This window comes from Talpa europaea, assembly GCF_964194135.1.
Source record: "Talpa europaea genome assembly, chromosome: 1".
Taxonomy (NCBI): Eukaryota; Metazoa; Chordata; class Mammalia; order Eulipotyphla; family Talpidae; genus Talpa; species Talpa europaea.
The window spans coordinates 39077196-39099830 of NC_140073.1; the positions used below are offsets into that span (position 1 = coordinate 39077196).

Here is a 22635-nt window from a genome sequence, read left to right on the forward strand (position 1 = left end):
GGCAATGCCTGTTGACCTCCTCAGTCGCAGCTGCTCAAATGAAATTCTCATTAGACAACTTATTTTCAGAAGCCAAAGGACTCTCTGATTAAATATATGTATTTAGATATAGAAGTCCTTTTTAAAGTATTCATTTTCTGACAACTGTCGCTTATGTTAGAGCCCAGCTACATTGGCAGCAAGATGGGTGATACAAGGATAACTAAAATCCATCATTTTATCACAGCTGAAGGATTTTTATCTTGGAAGCATTTTAACCTGAATCTATTAATCAAAGTCTTTCTGCAGACTCTACTGACCAGTATTTTAAAAGGAAGATTTTGATATTCATTCACTGCATTCATGCATCAATTCTATCTATTTTATCCATCTATGCATCTAAGCATGTAGCACTCTATCTAGCTGGCTGTGACCAAAAAAAAAAAAAAAAAATCACGGTTAAATTTGCAACAAAGCAGAAACTTTGCCTATTTTCCCACAATTTCCACGTTGAGGGGAAGCACTTTAGACAGAACACTTTTGTTCATCAGTGTTTCAGCAGTCCAGTCAAATCATGGCTCTGGAAGGCATTTCTTGAAGGAATGGCAGATTAAACACTGACAATTTTTAGCCAATCAAAGAATCTTTTTGTAAGAGAATACCTGTCCTATTAATACGTGCAGAGTTTTATCATGTAGATAATAGTTTTAAAATAGACTGTAGTAAATAAACATTTACAGATCAATATTGTAAAGGCAGGGAAATGAGGGGAAAGGTTTATAGTATGAAACAGTCAAAACATTCTCCAGGCTAAGAATGATTCAGGAAAGGTCATTTATTATGTCAATCATACAAGCCTGTCAATCAGCTAATCATTAGGTATGGCCTAATGATTTCACTTCACAAGAAAGAAGTGAGGGAGAGCAAGCTGATGCATATGAAAGTTCTCACATGTCCCATGAGATAAGAGATGGTCCAATTGAGGAGATGACCCGGGGGCTTTAAAGGGTCCTAGACAAGCAAATATTGGTGAAGCTATTACACCTCCTTAGGCCTAATTATTGTAGAATCAGAAATCTATCTCTAAGTTTTTTAATAAGCTTTTCTATAATTATTTCTGTTCTCCCATTATACTGTTCTGTTTATTGCTCCTCACAGATAATTAAAACTAGGAACCAAACTCAAAATAAAAAGTAGAGACTATCTCCAAAACATGTTCTTCTATTTCTTTTTTTAATTACTTTTTTTTTCCTTTTTGAAAGTTAATTTGTCAGTTATTTACATGTTTACATAACATTGGGGTTACATTTTTTCTCCTATATGTGCACCTGTTTCACTCACCTTCCACCAAATCTCCCATATCAGTACTCTGTCTCCTTCCTTTCCCTTTCCCTCCTCCATCCCCCATTTCCTTTAGCAACAAGTATATTTACAAAGTTTAAGAATGAATTGTATCACCACCCTCTTATTCACTCAAAGTTTAAAATTGCTGAGCTACCTTTGAACCATTCCCCTCTCTTGGTCTCCACACTTGAACGTCAAGCCCTAACAATTCTGTCTCCTGATATCTTTTCCATATGCACCTCTTCTTTCTTTCTCATTTCTGCTGCCTTAATTCAATGCTCATTATCTTTGGCCTGAAACAATTTCCTTAATGTCTCTCCACGCTCCCATACATCCTACAAAGAACTGCCAGATTAACTTTCCTGAAGGAAAACTCTAATCCATCACTTTATTGTGCTAAAAAAAAAAAAAAAAAAAAAAGTCAGTGGCTCCTCCACAACCTTCAAAATAAATTTCAAACTCCTTAGTCAAGAATTAAAGGATCTCTGTAATCTGAACAGAACCTAGTTTTTCAGCCTTATATCCCACATGAATCTTCAGATACTTTAAATTAGAACCTTAATTGTTGATTGTTTTAAAGCTCACTCCCTATTTCTTCCACCTTAAATATCCCTTCTCTCCATTTCTGCCTATATAAATCCTTCATTCTGCAAGACCAGTTAAGACCCATTTCCCTATAGAACCTTTCCATGGCTTCCTAGGCAGACATAGTCTGTTTTGTACACTCCTATAACACTTCATCTACATGGCTTTCATGGAACTTATATGTTAGACATTGAATTAGAGTTCATTTTGTATATGTCTTATACCACTTAGTAAAATATGAACTTCCTAAAGTTAGAATCTGTCTTATTCATTATGGGCACCCTGTATCATGTAGTAGAGGGGTTGTTACCAAGGGTTTATGGACCCCGAGAGTCCATTTATAGTATTCGGGTGGTCTGTGACCTTGGAAAGAAAAATTCTTCACTAACCTATAATTGAAATTTTACATTTCCTTAAATTGTGGATACAGGCAACAACCATAAAATATTCATAGTATTTGTGACACTGTAACCAATAGAATCACAATATATTTTTACATCATATACTTGTGAAAATATCTCAAAATATATTTTAGGTGTATAGGTACTTCAAAATTATGATATTTTTAGGTCCTCAATTATATAATATTGTTTAAAGCATTAGTAAAATAGCATTTTCTATCACATGAGAAAATTTTAAAATTTTAAGATTTTACTCTATTTTCTCCAAATTTCATGGGTTTCACTTTATTCACTTAACATAAGAAAGGATCTGTTGGGGACTGGACACCTGGTTGGAGGTGACATGGCCAAAGGCACTAACTAAGAAGGGTAGGATGGTTAGTAACTATAGAGTCTATTATGGTGCCTCCCTCTGGAAAGTGGGTGAAGAAAACTGAAATCAGCCAAAGTGACAACTATAATTGCTCCTTCTGTGGCAAAACCGACATGAAGAGGTGAGCCTTGGGGATCTGGCCCTGTAGTCCTGAAAACCATAACTGGTGATGCCTGGACATACAACACACTTCTGATGTCCCAGTAAAATTTGCCATCAGAAGACTGAAGGAAATGAAAGACCAGTAGAAGCCCACGATTTGAAACATCACTAGCCTATAATAAATGGGTTGATTTATATAGTAACAACAAAAAAAAGGATCTGTCAACTTCACTAGGCCATCAAAAGAGAGATTCACTGGGGGGTGGAGGAGGTTGGGTGAGAGGAGAATGAGAAGGTAAGACTCCCTCAGCACTAATACAGCAGCTTGCAAAAGAAGAAGAAAAATCTTTAGAAAAGAAAATCACAATACTATGTAGTTCTTGATTAGAGCTATAAAAAAATACCACAAACTACAGAGTATTATACAAGCATATGGTTCATAAAAATTCAGTCTTGCATATTGCTATCTCTGAAAGCAATTTATTTCTTCCATAGAAGATTATTATATACATGGATACTACAACCATTAGTTGACCTTGTTATAAACATTAATCTGGTTCCTTATAAATTCTTGTCATTGATTTGCATTCTATTCCTAGGGAGCTAGAAAGAATAAACACAATCTCTCCTCCACATGACTTTAATCTTAAAGACACAATCATATCATCCTTGATCTTCATTTCTCTGGGGTTAATATTACTAATTCCTTCAACCATTTCCCTTATTATATAATTTTGTGTTCATTATCATGTCAATTGTTGTCCTCAGAGAATATTTCAATTCTTTTGAGTCTCTTTTAAAGTCAAGAGTTTTGCTCACAATCTCTGATGGATTAGTTTTAAGCTTATGCATTGTTTGTCAAAATATTTTGTGTTTTGTTTCTTTCATATATTACACTCCTCCCAGATACGTATAATCTGCAAATTTGATGATCGTGGATTCTATCACTTCATATCTATACTTAATATGTTATATACATTACTATACACTGAAAATTTTTAATTTCTGATGCTTAAAATAGATATACTATAGAAAACAATAAAAGTTCTTTAAAGGACAAAGAACATTCTTTTCAGTAGGAATATAATAGTGAAGAATTTTTAAGTGTGAGGCCTCATCATGCAAACGCCTCTTTATATCAAATCAACTATAATGGACAGGAGGTAAACTAATTTGCAGGAGAAAAATTATTTTACATCCCCTAGTAGTCCAGATCAGAAAAAAAAAAGTCAAAAAGCAATTTCTTTATTTTTATACTAAAAGAACTCTCTATATTAAAAACCACCTGCTTACAAAACTAAAACCACCTTTTTGGTGACTTACAATTAAAAGCTTAACAATCTTGGGGCCTCCCTGGTGGCACAGGGTTTAGTCTCAGCACTTTCAAGCTATCACCAGCCACTGTGGCATGAGTCCGATCCCTGGCCAGGGAGCTAACCCACATATGCCGCAGCAGACATCTCCTGTCTCGCCCACTGCTCCCCTCAGCAGTTTATTTCAGTAGATCTACCTGTTCTGCTCCACACTCTGTCTTTGGTAAATCCTCTCATGCCTTGTACCTTTGGCCTACACCCCAGTTCTTGTATGTATAATAAAATAAATCTTTTGTTAAAAAATGTCTAACAATCTCACTTATTCAAAAATTATTGATCTGACATTCCCAATTATTTTAGATCATAGCCAAGAATGAAAAAATAAAGTCTCTGAGCAACAAGAAGAGTCTGCATGAAGTGCATGCACTAAAGACCATATATATTACCCAGAACCTTTTAGCAACTCACCCAGACATATTTATCCATAGCTTAAATATAGTTCAGAATATCATAATCATATAATTTCAAAATCTATAAATGAATGATGGAGTAAATTAGAAATTGTTCACAATTAAGCAAGAGGTAATAGCCTGGAACCTGATATCAAAGGATAAAAACCATCACACACAAGCCAAAAAAATTATCTGTATCAAGCAGACACAAAATTTCCAATTTTTACAGTTTCCAAGTTGGAAACTATACCTCCAAATAGTCCTAATTATCTCAATGATCTTATGTTACAGCATGGTAAAATAATTAATTCACACTATTATAGTAATCACAATCACTAAAATTTATATAGCTTACAGTTCATAAGAAATTTTTATACTTATTGTAGTTAATTCTCAAAATGTTGGAGGTGCCAAGTCAGGCATTAGTACTATGCTAAATTTTCAGTTTTGTGGTAAGTTTGAAGAAGTTATCCGAGGTCACATAATTATTAAGTGGGTATTAGGTTTTATAGCTACTGTATCATGACCCTGAGTCATCAAAAAATATTTATATTTTGTGCTATATAATCTGGTTATTACAACAAGGAGACATGTAATATATTTTAGATCCTTCCAACAAAACCGATGATGTGGTTGAGGAAGTCACCAAAATTCATTTGGAATTTTTGCCAAATATCTGTACATAAATAATGAAAGAATGTACTTAGGATAGTAATCACTTAGATTTGATTATTTAATTTAAAAATATTATTATCTTGCTACATCTGTATGTTTGAAACTCATTGAATGTGAGTGGACTCTTGTGGTGAGAGTAAAGAGAGTGGTTATGAGATGTCGCAGTAGATGTCTCATATCAAAACACTTTTGACATGTAGCTTTAACAGTATTAGAAACCCTCAGTTCTCAAATTGATAGCATTTGAAAGTAAAATAATATTTATAAATTGATAATATTTATAAAAATTAGAAGAAATAATTTTGGGGTGTGTGTGTGTGTGTGTGTTGCAAGCAGTTTATCTCTTTTTAATAAAATACTATCTAGCAAAAGGAAATAAGGGAAAAAATAAAAAATAAAGTTGCAGCTGGGAGAATTCCCATACTACCTTTTTCCACGACAAGGTTTACAGTCAATTTAAAACCTTGATTTGTTATCATAAGAACCAAATAAATGCACAAAGTTTTATTAAAAATGGAGCTATCTGCTTAACACCCCTAATGGAGCACAATCTGCCATCACCATGGTAACCTCTGAATAACTTTTTCCTAGCTAGTGCCAATTATGCACTTCTCTGGCCCTTGAAATCCCACTCTTTTTTTTTTTTCTTCTTAAGGCTTGGAATCTTTAAAAGAATAAAGTCCAACAGTTAAGTCCACACATACCCTCTTGTTCAGTCCGAGTCATTTCCTCAAGCTTTTTCTGTTTCAGTGTGTCCACCACATCGGCAAGACTTCCTTTGCGGCGTTCTGGGGTTCCAAAAGTAACACTGGTCATTATTTCGCGGTCCCGACTCCCTTCGTCAGGCTTATGTGGTGAGGTAGAGGTATTTCGGAAGGAATATAGGGAACATAACTTATTATTCTCTGACTCCTAGAAAAAAGAAATAAATTAACACTATCAGAACATTTATTTCTTTGCATATAGTTGGAGAAAAATCCCAATCTCAGAATGACAGTGCATGCTGTTTAGATGGACAAATAAAATATATTAACTATCTCAGCTTTAAAAAAAAATGCTATAAACACTATACAAGCAATTATCATAGAAACTAACCTGAAATGAAGATTCAAACTATTTTTACAAAAATCTAGAAAATGGCCTAAGGGGTTGAAAAATAAAATTTTAAAACCAACACTACAATTTCCTACTCATTTCAAACCTTCATTTTTAAAAAGATTTATTTATTTATACAAGAACCAGGGTACAGGCCAGATGTGCTGGAGGGTGAGAGGATTCACCAGAGACAGAGCGGGGAGCAGAACAGGCAGACTGACTGAAATACACTGCTGAGGGGAGCAGCAGGCAAGACAGGAGAGGTCTTCTCGCCATGTGCGTTGCTCCCCAGCCAGAACAGAACCCGTGCGGCAGACGCTGCAGACAGCTTCACAGTGTGGTGCTCAACCACCCGTGCCACAAGGGAGACCCTCAAACCTTCATTTAAGATAGTTCAAGTTCAGCTAATCACTATTAGGGTTGGTATAGTTATTCTTTTAGTTGGGGCCCTTTATCAGCAATGCTGTTTCCAAAGCCTAAAAAAATGTGTACATCACAAAAGCATTATTCTTCAATTTAGAGCCAGTAGAAAAACTGATTTCACTATCCAAAGTTAATTGTTCACCAGAAGATATATAAATTACCTAAATCAGTGCTAGAGTTAGCCAACCTGAATATTTTTGTGTTCTGGTGTTTGAAGAGAATCTTTATTTTCTAGCTATCCATCTGCCCAAAGTTACAGAAACCTCTTTCTATTCCTTACCATTGATGCTTCAGCACAGAGTCACACATATTTTTCAAGTGGCATTTTAAAATGGTTTGGTTTTTTGTTTATTTGTTTTCACAAAAGGACACATTTATTACAGAAACATTTACACAAGAATCACTTCACAGCACAGAGAAGTTAGCTAACTAATAAGATCCATCTGCAAGGAAGAAAAACAAATCTTAAACTGAAAATAATAAACAGTCAAAAGTTTATAGAAAAAAATGTTTTTTTTTTAATCTCTTTGAAGGGTTGAAACTATCTCTCTGAGGGTTGAAAGCAACTATTTGGTTGTAGTCCTTAGTCTTGCATTCACTTTATCTATCTGTACAAGGTATTCTCTCTCTCAGTAAAAAAATGTGTGAAGTCAGTAAAGCATTTAGCCTTTGTGATTCTCATCAAAAGACTGAAAATCTTAATTGCTACTGTGTCTCGCTCTTTCTTGACAAAGAAGCCTAGCAAGCTTCAAGAACTAGAGGAAGAAGCATGAGGCAAAAGTTAAAGAAAAAGATTCTAGAGAAGTTTCTAATTATATGTCAATTGAGATAATACTTGTTCTTGATAAATGCTAAGCACTTAGGTACTATTCTCATTTATATAAGGTAGGAATAGAACTTAGTTACAGGGTTACTGGGAAAATGTAATAATTGTCAGGCAACTAAGCATAGTACTTAGCTCACAGCAGGTGGTATGCAATGGTAGGAACCATTATACCAATACCAACAGAAGAAGCAGGTCTAGGAAGGGAGCCAAAGAGGTTTTTTTATGAACCTAAGGACTTTCTTAGTAAAAGTATCAAAATGAGTCAAACTAAACTGAATATTGTGATGTCCACAGATACACTTAATGGACATATTAAACACCATTGAATTGTATGTATTAAATGGATAAATTGTGTACTATGTGTATTAATTCTCAAGAGCTGTCAAAATATATTTTGAGCAAAATATTAATTATTCCCATTGTTAGCATATTGCCTAGCACAGAGCAATTGCTTATTATCTTCAACATTTGTGCCAAAATAAACTGAAAGGGATAAAATAAGTGGAGGAGGAAAGGAAAGAGAGCATCTCTTTACCAATCTGCTAGGTTTTCTCCTACCCTAGTTAGAGAACACAAGCGACTGTGGTGATGGTTCATGGGTGAAATGGTGGTGGGAATTTTACAAGAAATGCACAATAAAAGATACAAATTAAAAAAAAAACAAAAAACAGGGGGGAAAGGTGTCTTATCTTGCTTACAATAACTCTTTGGAGTGAGGAACCCTTTTTTTTTTTTAACGATTTATTTTTATTTATTTATTTATACAAGCACTGGGTACAGTCAGAAGCGCGGGAGGGTGAGAGAATTCACCAGAGCCAGAGCAGGGAGCAGAGCAGGCAGAAGGACCGAAGTACACTGCTGAGGGGAGCAACAGGCGGCAGGAAAGGACTGCGCGCCATGTGGGACCCTCCTCCGGTGGCCAGGGAGCAGCCAGGGATCGAACCGGCGCTGCAGTCTGCGGGCAGCTTCGCAACCCAGCGCTCAACCGCTGCGCCACCGGGGAGGCCCAACCCTTTCTTTTTGATGCCAGCCATGGTTAGACTCCTTGGCATGGCCAGTTCATTCTCTCTTTGTGCAAACAACTTAGAGAGGTATTTTTCTAAGCCATTCTACCATCTTAATAGAGTATCTATCAGAAATATAACCTAGACTTTTTAAAATCAATAATTACTACTTGACACATCAGCCACTTTCATTTTAAACACAAACCAGTTTCATGCCATACCTTATAAACCAAAAACAAACTCTGACTTAAAAGATGAAAGATTCAATCAAAATAATAGCTATGTGGAAGTGATATCTACAAAATCACTTACCACTGACCATAAAGAGGATTTTCCCATCACTCCCAAATTGAAATGGAAAGATATTAGGAATGGATCTCCAGGCTGAGTTAGGTTGTCTCTAGAGCATAAAGTACTAATTCTCTCAGAATTAATTTTAAATCATTTGTATTTATTCATATCACTTAACTGTTAGATAGACTATGCTGTATTTCTACTCATGGCAGTGCAGTTACTGCCATCCTGCACACAGAAAATAACATAGTTTCCCACACCAATAACCCACACTGTGTTCAGCCCCATGATTTGTGCAAATGGACACTACTGAAACTCAGTGGGCAACGAATTGAAAAGGCATGATTTCTCCAAGAAAGCCACTATGTCACTAAGACATAACCATAGGCAGTGAATGAAACCATGTTATTTCAGTCATGAAAGTCATCTTATACCATCCTCAGTAACAGTTGAAGAGGGCAAATTTTACCCTTTCTGGTCCTCACTTTTTAACTTTTTAAAACTTAAAGAGATATTGGCCTTTTATGAGTGGAAGCCAAGCGGCAATACAAGTGAGCAATGGGACACATAGGTCTAAACACTTACAATGAAGAAATTACTGTTGGATAAAGGTGAATAATGCCAAATTAGGAAAAGAAACTTGACAAAGGATCTACAGCTTTTTAAAGGTGGTAGATAGTTTTTAAGTAAGTTTTCTTATCCAAAAAGGACAAATTACTCTGTAATTTCCTAAAAACACAACAGGTCCTATGAAAATTCAATAGAGGTAAGATTCCAGTGATAGTATCTACCAAGTCTTGATGCATGTCATGACACCACAGCTGTGGAGATAAATTAGACAGTATTTTTCCCAAAGCAGGGTTCTCAAACTTTAACATGTGGAATTCCTAGGCAAATATGTTAAAATGCAGAATCCCACACTTTCTCCTAAATCCCATAAGGGTGGGGCCTAGGAATGTGAATTTTCACAAACATCTCAAGTGATTCTGAAATGTAGTTCCTTTAATTCTGATGTACAACCCACTTGAAGAAACACTGATCCTTAACAAGGTATGAGATACATGTGTTTTTCCTTGATATAAAGTGGACAGGTATTAAAACATTTAAGAAGTTTAGCCAGATGTAATTTTATTTTTTTTTATTGTTTTATTTTTTTTTATTTTCTTTTTTTTTAATAATAAATTTTATTGTTATATTCCCCATACAATTGCAGCCCCCCCATTCTGACCCCAATCCCTCCCCTCCCGCCCCCGCCCCCCTAAAAGTGTCTCTGGTTCATAGTTTTTTGTTGATTTTGATTTTCACTTTCTTATAGTTATTCATTTTCCTGGTCCCTTATTTAAGTTTTCTAGATTCCTGCTATGAGTGAGACCATCCAGTATTTTTCTTTTTCTTTTTGGCTTATTTCGCTGAGCATGATCCCTTCCAGCGCCATCCATGTTGCTGCAAATTGCATGTGTTTCTCTTTTTTGAATGCTGAGTAATATTCCATGGTATATATGGACCACATAGCCAGATGTAATTTTAAAAAAATACCACTACAGAGAATATTTCTTTTGATTTTTCTTGTGAAACAACCATTATAAATATGACTGAGTACATTTACATCTCAAAAATAAGAGCATGTGGAGCACTGTGTGTTAGTTCAAAGAAATTTACTACAAATTTGTGTTCACTCAACAATCATCTCAGTGGCCCCACCCAACCCAACAGTGAAGAAAATTTTCAAAGTATTATTTAATATATCCTGTTGTCACAAGCAAAATGAAAGCAATGTTGAGTCATATTATCCAAAGAGCATTTCATTCAAAGTCATATACTACATAAAATATATATAAATGACTGAAAAACCACACAGTAGCACAAAAAATAGTCATTAGGCAAAGCTTCTAGAAAAGACAAGCAATTCTCACTTATTAAGCATAGTTAATTAAGATATTTCTGTCTGAAGGAATAGAAAAGCAAATATCAAATAATGTTTTAATATTAAAAAAATTATATCTCAATAAAATTGGAAAAACCATGTTAAATCAAATACTGCCCAGATTTTTCAGAAGTTGGTATTCAATACTTATTGCTCCGCAGTGGCATTAAAAGAAATCTGAAGGCTGTTAAACTGAAACAGCCTTCTTATGGTACTGTGAATATCAGACATACTCATTTTTTTAACCTTATGCATCTTGTTCCTTTCCCCTAGAATGTTCTACATGCCCGTTTACTATGAATTCCACTTACTCTTCAAAGACCAGGTCAAAGCGCATTTCATCCTGGAAGTCCGCCCCGACTATACTGGATGTGCTACCCCCAAACTGCACATCGAAGCACTTAATCAGAACCACATAACTTAACATTTATTAATATGCTAGAATAAATTATTCATTACTGGTTTCATGCATTAGGCACATATGCAACTAAGTTTTAACTCTTGCAGGATTGGGGCTATGTGTCATGTTTCTACATGCTTCCAAAGCATCAAACAAAATGTTAAGTACATTATGATGGCCTTGACACAACTAGTTACCAAATAAGTCGAAAATAGTCAGGAATTTAGAGTAAAGGAAAAAAACTCTAACAATAACTAGGTTGCTTATTAAAGCAAAATATTGAGAACTAAGACATTAAAAAATAAGGGATTCATGCAATAAAAAATGATATAGTTACACAATCGAATACCACAAAGTCATTAAAACAGTCTTGTATATGTTGAATATAATGTTGCTTAGAGTGATGAATAAATACAGGAAACTTGCATATCCAATTGTAAGGACTGAGGGAATTGTGTATTTATCCACATGGTAAAATAATTTGAAGGACATTTAATTCTTTTTTCCAGGAAATTTAATGATATGTAGAAAGATTCATAGTGTATTATTAATGAAGTTAATTAGTAAATATATCATTATATAGCTTTTATTCTATTTTTGAAGATCATTTTGCAAATGATCTATCATAAATAATACTTTAAATCTGAAAATAAGTACTTTTTTCAAGATTATGAATACCAAAAAATGTTGGGGAAATTATAAGGTGTACTAAATGGATATGTAAATAAAACCTCAATTTTGTTATATGTGTGCATAAGAGTAAATGTGGCCACCCCCCTACATACACTCATACACATAAAACCTGGGAAAATAGTCACCAAGATATTTATGGTGATTTCCAAATGGTGATGGTATTACTAGTAGTTTTTATTTCCTGTTTTCTAATTTAGCATTAATAAAAATATTCATTATGTAAAAAAGAAAAAATTAATTTTATAAAAAGACACTTAGAAAAATATGAAAAGAAGTATTAAAGAGAAAAGAATTTGGCTGACTTGAAGTCATAGTTAGAGTTAGCATGCTACAGTATCCCTGTATTGAAGCACTAGTCAAGCTTTCTTTCCTTGGAATTTCTGCAGTTGAGGGCCCTCAAATAATGTTTTCCAATAAGTCTAGTTATTTAAAAGGAACTCCCTGTACCAGCTAAAATCTGTATCCTTACCATTATCACCCATGTTTTCTGTTTTTTTCTCAGAAGATAAACAAAATCAATCTATCTTTCCTTCCATATTAGAGTTGTTCAAATATCTAAAGAGAGGGTTAAATTAAGTCACCTTCTAGGTAAAATTTTTCCAGTATATGCATTCATTTCTCACTGGGCATGGCTACAAACCCTCCTATAACACTCAAGTCTCTACATGAGGCTACACTCAAGTGTACCTGCTCTGGTACACTCATGTCTCTAGATGTCTCTGGTACACTCAAGTCTCTAAAAATATGTTGCCAAGAATTGAAGATCAATTTAATAAAGTCTGAAACTTCATTTTCAGCAGGAAGAAAAGTAAACACTCACAGGTTATGTAGCTTCCCCAGTGTCACCCAGGCAGGACTGGCAGGGCTAAACTCTATATGTAGGTTTGCTGACACCAAATCCAATGCTTTTTCCATTTCTCAGGGCTATACTAAAATCACTTTCATCAGTGAAACGTGCCATAATTCTAATCATCTACCTTCTAAATCTTTGTGTGTTCCCTAGATTTCTAGAGGGGAGATTTACCTATTTTTGAGACAGGAATTCCACTTTGTTATTAATGTTAATCCAAGAGTTACCAAGAAGTACCTTGTATTAGTTAAGTACTGTCTAAAAATCATTCTAAAACTTAGTGCTTAAACAATCATTTCTCATTTTAAAGGCTTGTGAAGGTCAGGAATTCAGGAGCATTAGGACCAGGTGGCTCAAGCCTTTCCATGAGGTTGCCATCAAGTGAGTGATTAAAATTGAAGTCATCGCAAACCAAAGAACTCAGGACTGGAAACTGGTGTTCCTTGGACATCTTCCTCTATCTCAATGTAATCTCTCCACACGCTCTTTTCTCTCAGGCATGTTGACTTCACAGTAGCTAGACTTCTTACGTGGTAGTTCAGACTTCTAAAAGCGCGTATCTCCAAAGAGAGCCAGATGAAAGTTTTAATGTTGTTTCTAACCTAGCCTGGGAAGTCATCCCATGTAACTGTCAATGCATTTTATTCAATGGTGAGTCACCAAAGCTTGCCCACATTAAAGGGGATGGGAGTTAAACTCTGTCTTTTTTATAGAATGGGATTATACTTATATCCTCAAATAGTTGCCGTAAGAAATGAATAATGTATAAAACATTTAGGATAGTGCCTGTCACAAGAGTACTCAATAAATAACTACTGTTGTTACTAAATTCAAATGTCCTTTGTTTTAATTTTCAACTCTGAAAACACACTCATGAGAACTACCAGCACCAATTTTTGTTTTTACCTATACTTGTTCACTTAAGCGGAATAATTAATGATAAACTATGTTACCCTCTTCAGTATCAATGCTCAAAAACGTCTTCTTTATGCAGTCATCCCAAATTAATTTCACCAAGATCTGGCCCCTCACAAAGTTCCAGGAATCTTAGTATTTGTAGTTTTTTTCAAGGGACACTATCAATTCCCACTTAAAATAACTGCTTATGAGTTACCTCCCTTCTGTTCAGTTATAGGATACCACTGGTCTGTTTAGTCGGGTTGCCAATTGTACATAAACCAGCCATACTGTGAGCAGAGAAGAGCAGGCAGGTAAGATGTCCAGCATTGAGAGAGGAATAGACTGTGTGGGTCAGGAATGGCATCCTGCATACATAAAAGAAGTTAAAGCTACATGCAGAAGGAAGTCTTATCAAATGGGGAAATAACTGGAAAGTGCTCCCTCCAAGAAGCTGCATGAATCAGCTTTCATACCTGTTGCCTTATGTTAATTGTAGGTAAAGACTATTATCCTCTTACCCTCTTTTCCACCCACATACAGAGCTGCACTAAATGTGCTCATTCTTATTGCATAGTATGCCATAATTTTTGTTTTCTTATTCATTTAAATTTTACTGCCTCTCCAATTAGTTTGATCCCCATTCAAGTCTGCTCTCCCTATAAATTTCTTGAGATACCCGTATCATCATTGATTTGTCACTGATTTCTGAGAGCAATTACTCTATAGTAAGCCTCTGTTTCCTTAGACTACCCAAAATCACTCAAAAAAAAAGCCCAAATCTTTTTTAAAAATTCTTTCTAACACTCTTACTGAGACACTCCATAGTTTTCTATGGTGTGTGTTCTCTCTAGCGCAATGAGTAATAAATCCAATTTGTTTGAACATATGTATGTTCTTCTTTTTTTAAAAAAAAATTTATTTATACAAGAACCAGGGTACAGGCCAGATGTGTGGGAGGGTAAGAGGATTAACCATAGACAGAGCAGGGAACAGAACAGGCATACTGACGAAATATACTGCTGAGGGGAGCCGCGGGCAAGATAGGAGAGGCCTGCTGTGCCAAGTGGGTTTCTCCCCGGCCAGAATCGAACCCAGGCTGCGGACAGCTTCACAGCATGGCGCTCAACCACCTGCGCCACCAGGGAGGCCCTTATGTATATGTTCTTGGTAGTCTTTGACTGAAGGGAATTAAGGGGATGCAACATCTATAGAGAAATTGAAAAAAACAGTAATAAAACTAACTAAAAGGTGTTTCTGTTTATTTTAAAAATCACCGTGTACTGGCAACTCAACAATGTCAGTAATCAATCTTCTCTGCCTAAACAGATGACTCCACCTCCCTTGGTAAGCATTGCATTTGTGTATATTTGAGTTTCCATTAAGTATTGAAGTTATATTACATAAATAGCATATACATGTATATATATATACATATATATGCATGTATATTTAATATATTAAGTTATATTATACATACACTGTCTATGTACTACTGTTTCTGATTACCCACTTTAAACAACTTTTTTATTGATGAACCAAAAACTACCTTTCAACGGTGCTGTATGAGGCACTCTACTAGTGTTATTGGGTGACTGACAGAAAAAGCTTTACTTAATCTAGGTTCCAATAACTTCTTGTTAACAAAGGAAATATAACCTTTTTAATATGCTGAAAACTAAATTGCTAACATTTATAGGTTCTTTCTCAGAGGAAAATGTATGTTTCTCTCTAAAGTGACATATTTTAAGGAAAATCACAGGTTTAAAGAAGCTTACATAAATGAAAATACTGAGTTTGGTTCCAATTACCAACAGATTATTCCTGACAAAAGTATCATTTGCTATAATAGTGAAACAAAGTGTATTCTTTTTCTCTTTTATTAAAACTGATACTTGGTTGGAGATATCAGATTTACACAGTATTCAAAAAGTTGGAATAATATCATGCCACTTTACACTATTACTATACTGTTAATAACAACAAATTTATTCAGAAAACAGATTTTCTTACCAATACTTGCTGAAGTATCATAATTATTAAGTCTAGAAAGAAAAGGCTATTCTTATTTTAATTCAAGGGAAAAATACAAGACAAAAGTCTATTAAGTGGCCTCATCACCATGATATTTAATAAATGGAAGTAAATATAGAGAACAGAGTAAATATAGAAAAATATTAAAGTCTCAAAACTTGTCAAGACAAGCATATAGAAAGGCCTTGCATCATCTATACTCTATGAGCCTCATATATAGGATCAAAATCTCAAGATTCAAAGGTCTTCCTTAAAAATACAAATACTCAACCCCCCTAGTACTTAAATTCACTGTGCAAGAAAAGGTGGCATAATACATTAACAAAGTATGGCTCTCTAGGCCACATTTTCTAGTTAAATCCCAGTTTTTCCATCACCCTCCCACATAACACACCAGGCAAGTTAGGTACCCTCTCAGTGCCTTATACCTCCTTTATAAAATAAGAGTGATAATAATAGCTGCACATAATCTAACAGACGGGGTTGTTATGAAAATCAAATGAATTAGTAAAAAATAAAACACTTAGAATAGTACCTACTACATAGTAAGTGCTTATTAAGTGGTGGTGGTGATTATAGTGGTGGTGGTAGTGATGGTGGCTGTTACAATAACCTTGTCAAGTGTAACTTTCTGGTTTCTCCTTAAACACCTCCACTAATAGATTTAGCACCTCCTAAGGCAGTCCATTTCATCTCTGGAGGACTGCCAACCAGTCTTACTTAAAGGAATAGGAGGAATATGAATTCTACTCTTTTAAATCTATAGTTCTATCCCATAGAAACATTCAGAACAGTAGCACTTTCAAAACATACACACAACCAGTATAGTATAGCACAACCAGTATAGCCTTGTATCATTTTTTTTTCCCTTCACAAAACATCTGCTTCCTTCTTCATTTCTTCCTCATAATACATGGTTCAGTCACTGTGATCATTCTCCCCTAACCATGTTCTAATTTCTCTCTCTCCCTCTTTCTCTCAGGGTAGTGCCTGAACTAACAAAGAATTAAAGCACATGATCACTGCTTTAGGAATATACTTTAAATACATAAGGCCACAGGAGAGGCAGCCTCATAGATGAGAAAGCTTTATAACTTTTTGGTAATGAACAGTAAGATAAGCTTTAAGACAGGCAGACCTAATAGTGAATTTCCCAACACACGGAGCAACACTCTATCAAGCACAGCTATCAGCTTATGCATATGCCTACAACTTCAGGCAGTTACTTTGGTCTGGTTACACATTAGTATTAAAATTACCATATGATATTCAGTTTAAACAATACTATCAGACTAGGGTGTACTGGCTAAGATAATTTTAACCTTTATAGCAAGAAAGTTATAAATAGCATAAGACTTTGTGATTATAGTTCAAATCTTTCATTTTTGAGATGAGCAAGTTGAAATCAGGAGATATAAAATAACTTCCCGAAGATCACACTGCAAATTAGTAGTAGAGATGAACAGAGGCCGTCTATGAGGTCACATCCTTTCCTCTAAATTATGTTTTCTCTAAGTAGCCCCAGGGAAAATAGTTCCACTGAATCAAAATCATGCTTTCTTTCTGACTATATGAAGCATTGGGAAATAAGGGATGTGATTATACAGAAGTTGGAGAAGTATAATTGGACAAGTTCTGATAGAGCAAGTTTCTATGCAGAGTCTCAATGATTCCATAGAGCTTTTCTGAAGAGGTAACTACTTACTCTAGTGTCAAGTCTATTATCCTCAGATTCTCCTGCTTTACAAAAGTTGTTTTCTTTTCCTTCCATTTGAGAGACACTAATGCACTTATAAAAATAAATGTGTATATATAATCAGCAAAGTATGCTTCAAATGAACTGAAGGCTATAGTGAAAGCTTAAATTACTTGTATATCACAGGATCCAAGATATCAGTCAGATCACCAGGAACCCTTTTGCACAAGTATAATTCAAATAACAGCATGTTGTACACAAACCCCAGACATCATAATTAGGAAGGTGAAACAAAGGATATAAAGCAAACAAACAAACAATCAAACAAAAAACCTGCCTACCCTCTACCAAAAATGGTGAAATGGATTTGGAAAATAGGTGAAAAGAATACCAGCAATCTTTTGTATGACACTTGATCAGAGTTGGCAGGCAAAGTAAATGCTTGTAGAAGTACACAAGTAATCTGTTGAAATGTTCTTTAATCCAGTTTCTGGGAAACTTGTCCCTAATTCAAGATAGAAACGGGCTATTTGGGGGGTGGACCTACAATAATTCAAAGGCAACAGAGTAGCTTCAGAAAAATAAAAAAGAGTCAAGTAGCTGACTTAGGATTCATTAGGAAAGAGGTAAATAATCAAATCCCTACAAAAATCAATATAATTACTTATGTCTTTGTTGTCTATTTAAAAATGAAAGTCTGGAGTCACACACAAAAAAGAAATAGCTCATAGTATGCTCTTCATACCTCACAAAACTTAACAAAAAAGTACCAGAATCCAATCAAGGTTGTCAAATCCATTTGTTCCTTAATAGAGATTCTGCTTTCTTAACAGCAAAATCTTCTCATCATCTAGTTTGTTTACAGAAGAGTGACTAGAAGCAGATTGCTCTATATGTCATAGACACTGAACCCTCATAGTTACCCTGTGAGCTCAACAATCCCCTCTCTTCCCTGGGATCCTGCCCAGCAAGGTTCTCAATTTTGAGAATTTCACCACAAAAACCTTCAAATTTCCTCCTAATCTCTCAAATACATATAATGGCTAAGAAGAAACTTTTTAATCTAGAACTTTAAAAAATAACATCTCTAGCTCTTTGATTAAATAAAACACATATGAGACTAAAAATGATACTTCAGAGGTTATGGTGTCTATAAAACAGTTATCTCTCTATATTTACAGTCTAGGGAAGGGGCAACAAAACACAAAAATGCCACCAATTTACCACAAAACAGCAAGTAGAAGTCTAATTCTGTCATGAAGTACTTCTAATATCTAGCAGTTGTGCATTGTACTACCTGAAGACAACACACAACCTTCAACTGATGGCTTAGTTATAATCAGAGTGCTCAGAATTTGTCTCTGGATATGAGGGATAGGCAAGTGTGAATTTTTATTTTTCATTCATAATTTTCAATACCAAAAGCCACTCATTCAGATTCACTCCTTGCCCTGCTGTGACACTTCTCAGGAACCAAAGAAAAGAGTAGTCAAAAGGAGAGAATGCAAATCTTACTGTCCTCAAAAAGCAAAATAAGTAAACTATAATCAACTTCACATAAAAAAAAGTCGGTGTAAGAACAAAAAAAAAGAGAGGCAGCATATAAAGCTGGTACAAAATTAATCAATCCAACTTAAGAACAAATATTTACTGAATTAAAGTGTAAAAGATGCCAATTTTTATATAATGGAATACATTTACTTAATCCTGCTAAATCAATGTTTACATAAAAAACTAATAATTTATGCTGAAATTAACCAAAAATAAATTCCTAAGCAAATTCTCAAATAAATGTTCTAATTCTGTGTGTCTAGGTAAATGAATCTCTTCTACTATCCCTCCATAATCTCTTTATTCTTGAATGAAGGCACATTTCTTTCCAGAAGTTTGATGAACTTGAGAATATTGTATTCTCAGTAATCTAAGAACACTGGCAGTAAAAACAAGTCAGAGTTAAATTATAATGAAAGCAAAAGTTTACAAAATAATTTCTAATCATTTTATTAAATAAGGTTTCCCTTTTCTAGGATGCTAATGAAATATAAAGAAGATAAATGAAATGCATAAATATTCATTTCTAATTTTTACCTGATTGTAAAATTTTATTAGCAAAGGTTTGTAATTTATACTTTAGATTTGAGAACGAGGTTTATGCAGAAATATATTATTGAACTCAATTTGCATCACCTAGAAAAATAATGCTTGGAGGTCATGGGAATGTAGTAATACCAAAATAATAGTTAAAAGATTTATGTAATAAAAAATTAATATGCCATCACATTGAAAGATATATTAACAAAAGGAATAATAACCTGAAGTTATTCTTCTTGAAAAAGGTTACATTTCTCTTGGAAATCAAGGAAAACTTCTTATTGCAAAAGACAATCAAACAGTGGGATAATTTGCATGTCAAGATAATTAAGGCACATTCATTAGATGTGTTCAAGAGAGATTAGATATGTTCCTAGAAGGAACAGAGTAGGGTCTTTCTTGTTTAATGCAGGTGGTTTGACTGAATAATCAAAGAAAGCCCTTTCAATCTCTGAGTGAATGATGGGAGCAGGATTCATTATGTTAAAGTTTCCTTTATGTAAAGCAACCCTCTCCAAATTAAAGAAAGTAGATCTGGAGGAGTGCAAATACAATCCTAGTTTCCTCTCCCCAAAGTAATTTGCTGCCTATCACAAACATCACCATCTTATTCTGATCTAGAAAGGCTTTAAGATTCATATTCTCCTTCTAATGAAGAAAAGTTCACAGCAGTCAAGTAAATAACTACATGCCATATAATATATACATTGCATTCTATAGCATGTTGCTTAGAAGCATTAAAAAAAAGTGCAGATTTCATTATTCCAGTTTATATTTCATTATAGCGATGCACCCAGATCACACTGGACAAGAAGGAATTCCATGCAAGAAAATGTACATTAAACAGAATCACCTATAGAGTGAAGTGTGCTTGTGGAATCCTGATTTAATTATAAAATTAGTAGTGACCTGAAATCAACTTCCATTGATTAATACTGATCAATTTTGACAAACCTATATTTTAAGTCTTCCAGAAAGTCCAAATGCCAGTTGAATCTATCAAGAAAATAAAAGCTGTGCAGAACAGGCCTGCTCAATAAAACTGTTCTATGAAACTATATCATATCAGATTTTCTATTAGTAAACATCTTGCATTAAATAATTATCAGAAAGTGACTTTTCTTAAGTGCTTGTAAATGCTGTAGAGCTCAAGCTATACTTTAGTTATAAAAAAATATTTGCATGTTAATCAGAGACAGGAGAAAGTCAAACCCCAACACTATGAAGTGCAGCATTTGGTGAAAGAAATGAAAACAAAATATTGGTGACATAAAATTATCACATAAAAATGAAGCAAATTTAGGGGAATACTGACTGAATTCCAGAAAAGATAATCCTTATGGACTTGGAGGAATGTTGTAAGTTGTAAGTAAATGTCAGTGAGGGAATCTGTTAAGAGATTCATGTTACAGTCGGTACTCTGCAAACCCCAGTCACTGAATCTTATACAGCCTGAAAGATTAAAATAAAAATAAACATGGCATATCCTGTTTCCATGAAAACGTTCTGTATACACAATTTTATTACAATGAAAAAAAGATACTAGTATCTGATTTTCCTTGAACTGTCAAAATACAAAAGAATTGCAAGTCTTTGCACAGATGTATTTAAGTACTGGATTTTTATATTTTGGCAAGTACTCAATATGCAGCCCACATAATCACATGTTAATGACTGGAGTGTGTTAATCAGCATGCATACCTGATTCCTTCTTGCCCAAGGGGGAGAAAGCCAACTACTGCAGAGCATGTTAATATGTCTACTTTTGATAGAGATTTTGATAATATTAAGTATGAGAACTTTTCCCAAAAGTACCTTTAGAAAAGTTTAGACTTTAGAAAGGTATATTACATCATTAAAAATAAAGATAAAGTAATCCAAATTTCCATAAACATCAAGATATTTCCAAGAAACATGCCAGTACTCACTTTGTTTCATTTAAGCAACCCAGATTGGGAATTTTTTTTTTAAATATACATTATTTAATTACAGGAATGAGGAAGTTCACACAATCAGGGTATGCAAATATAAAGGTAAGCACTGTGTTAAGCACTAGGTAACACCAACTTTCTGTTTCACTACCCACATAAGTTTTACCAGATTTCATGCAAGAAGATAAGGTTTTAATTTTTTTCTTTACATTGTAAGTGAACTTCTGTCATATCTCTATGATAGATTTTAAAAAGAGATAGTGTTATATGCTAGCATAGTTTCAAATTTAGAGAAAATGGGAAATCTCCCTTAGATTTCTCCCTGGAGAATTTTGTTTCATGTCTCAGTGGCAAGGATAGACATTTTCACTTGTTACCAAAAGCCTACACTTGCACTTTACTTAAACTGAATATATTTCTAAAATCCTAAAATTAAAGGAGCTATAACTGAATTTCTCAGGAAGTCTCAATCTTGCTAGTTTATGGATCCCTTTTCTAGCATGTCATAGATGAAGCAGGTACCCAAAAGATGTACATAAACCTTGTCTTAGGTGTTAAGACTACAAATTACTGTAGTTAGGAAAAGGTGAACTAATGAATTTCACTATACTTTCTAAAGTAGAGTCTCAGTAAAAATGAAATAAATTAAATTTGGGTGCTGCCTACTATCTTGAATAACTAAATCTTACTAAAAACTGGCAACAGTCATGTTTCAAAAATAAGAAATCTTCTAAAAGTCAGTGACAACATAAAACATGGCTGAGATGGAGTAAATCCTCACTCAAAATTCCTCAACTCTCTTATCATATAGTAACAATGGTTCTATTCTCAGAAATGGCACAAAGTCCACACCATAATTTTTATAACTCCAGAGTTGATTAGCAACTTCACTTTCTGAAAGCAAGAAAGGCAGAGAGGAGTAATTGTTTGCAAGCAACTGTTGCTGCAGATAACTATTTATTAAATATCTCCACATGCCTATTATTATTTTCTTTAAATTACAACAAATGATATTATTGGCATCTTTTATTATAGTGGAAAAATTATCCTTAAACTTTTCTAAAAGATCAAATTTACTCTGGGTAATTTAAGTAGGTCTTGAATTCTGATATTCTGAGGTTGAGGATACAGTGTAGTTATTTCTATAGAATTAGACTAGGAGTTAAAAGCCAGATGTCATTTTGTAAAATATATATTAAATATAAGTTTGTATGTGCACATATGCGCACAAGGCCCCATTTATAATCTTGTTA

At 34.3% G+C, this 22635-nt stretch overlaps 1 protein-coding gene across 7 annotated transcripts in view; it reads right to left on the reverse strand.

The window, feature by feature from the left end:
- The window catches only part of SOX6 (SRY-box transcription factor 6), a 306844-nt gene that overhangs the window by 279088 nt on the left and 5121 nt on the right, over window positions 1-22635 (reverse strand). For all 7 annotated transcript variants that reach the window (XM_084254042.1, XM_084254038.1, XM_084254044.1 and 4 more), the window contains exon 2: window positions 5929-6136. In XM_084254042.1, coding sequence (XP_084110168.1) covers window positions 5929-6136 — 208 coding nt within the window. The remainder of the gene's footprint in view (window positions 1-5928; window positions 6137-22635) is intronic.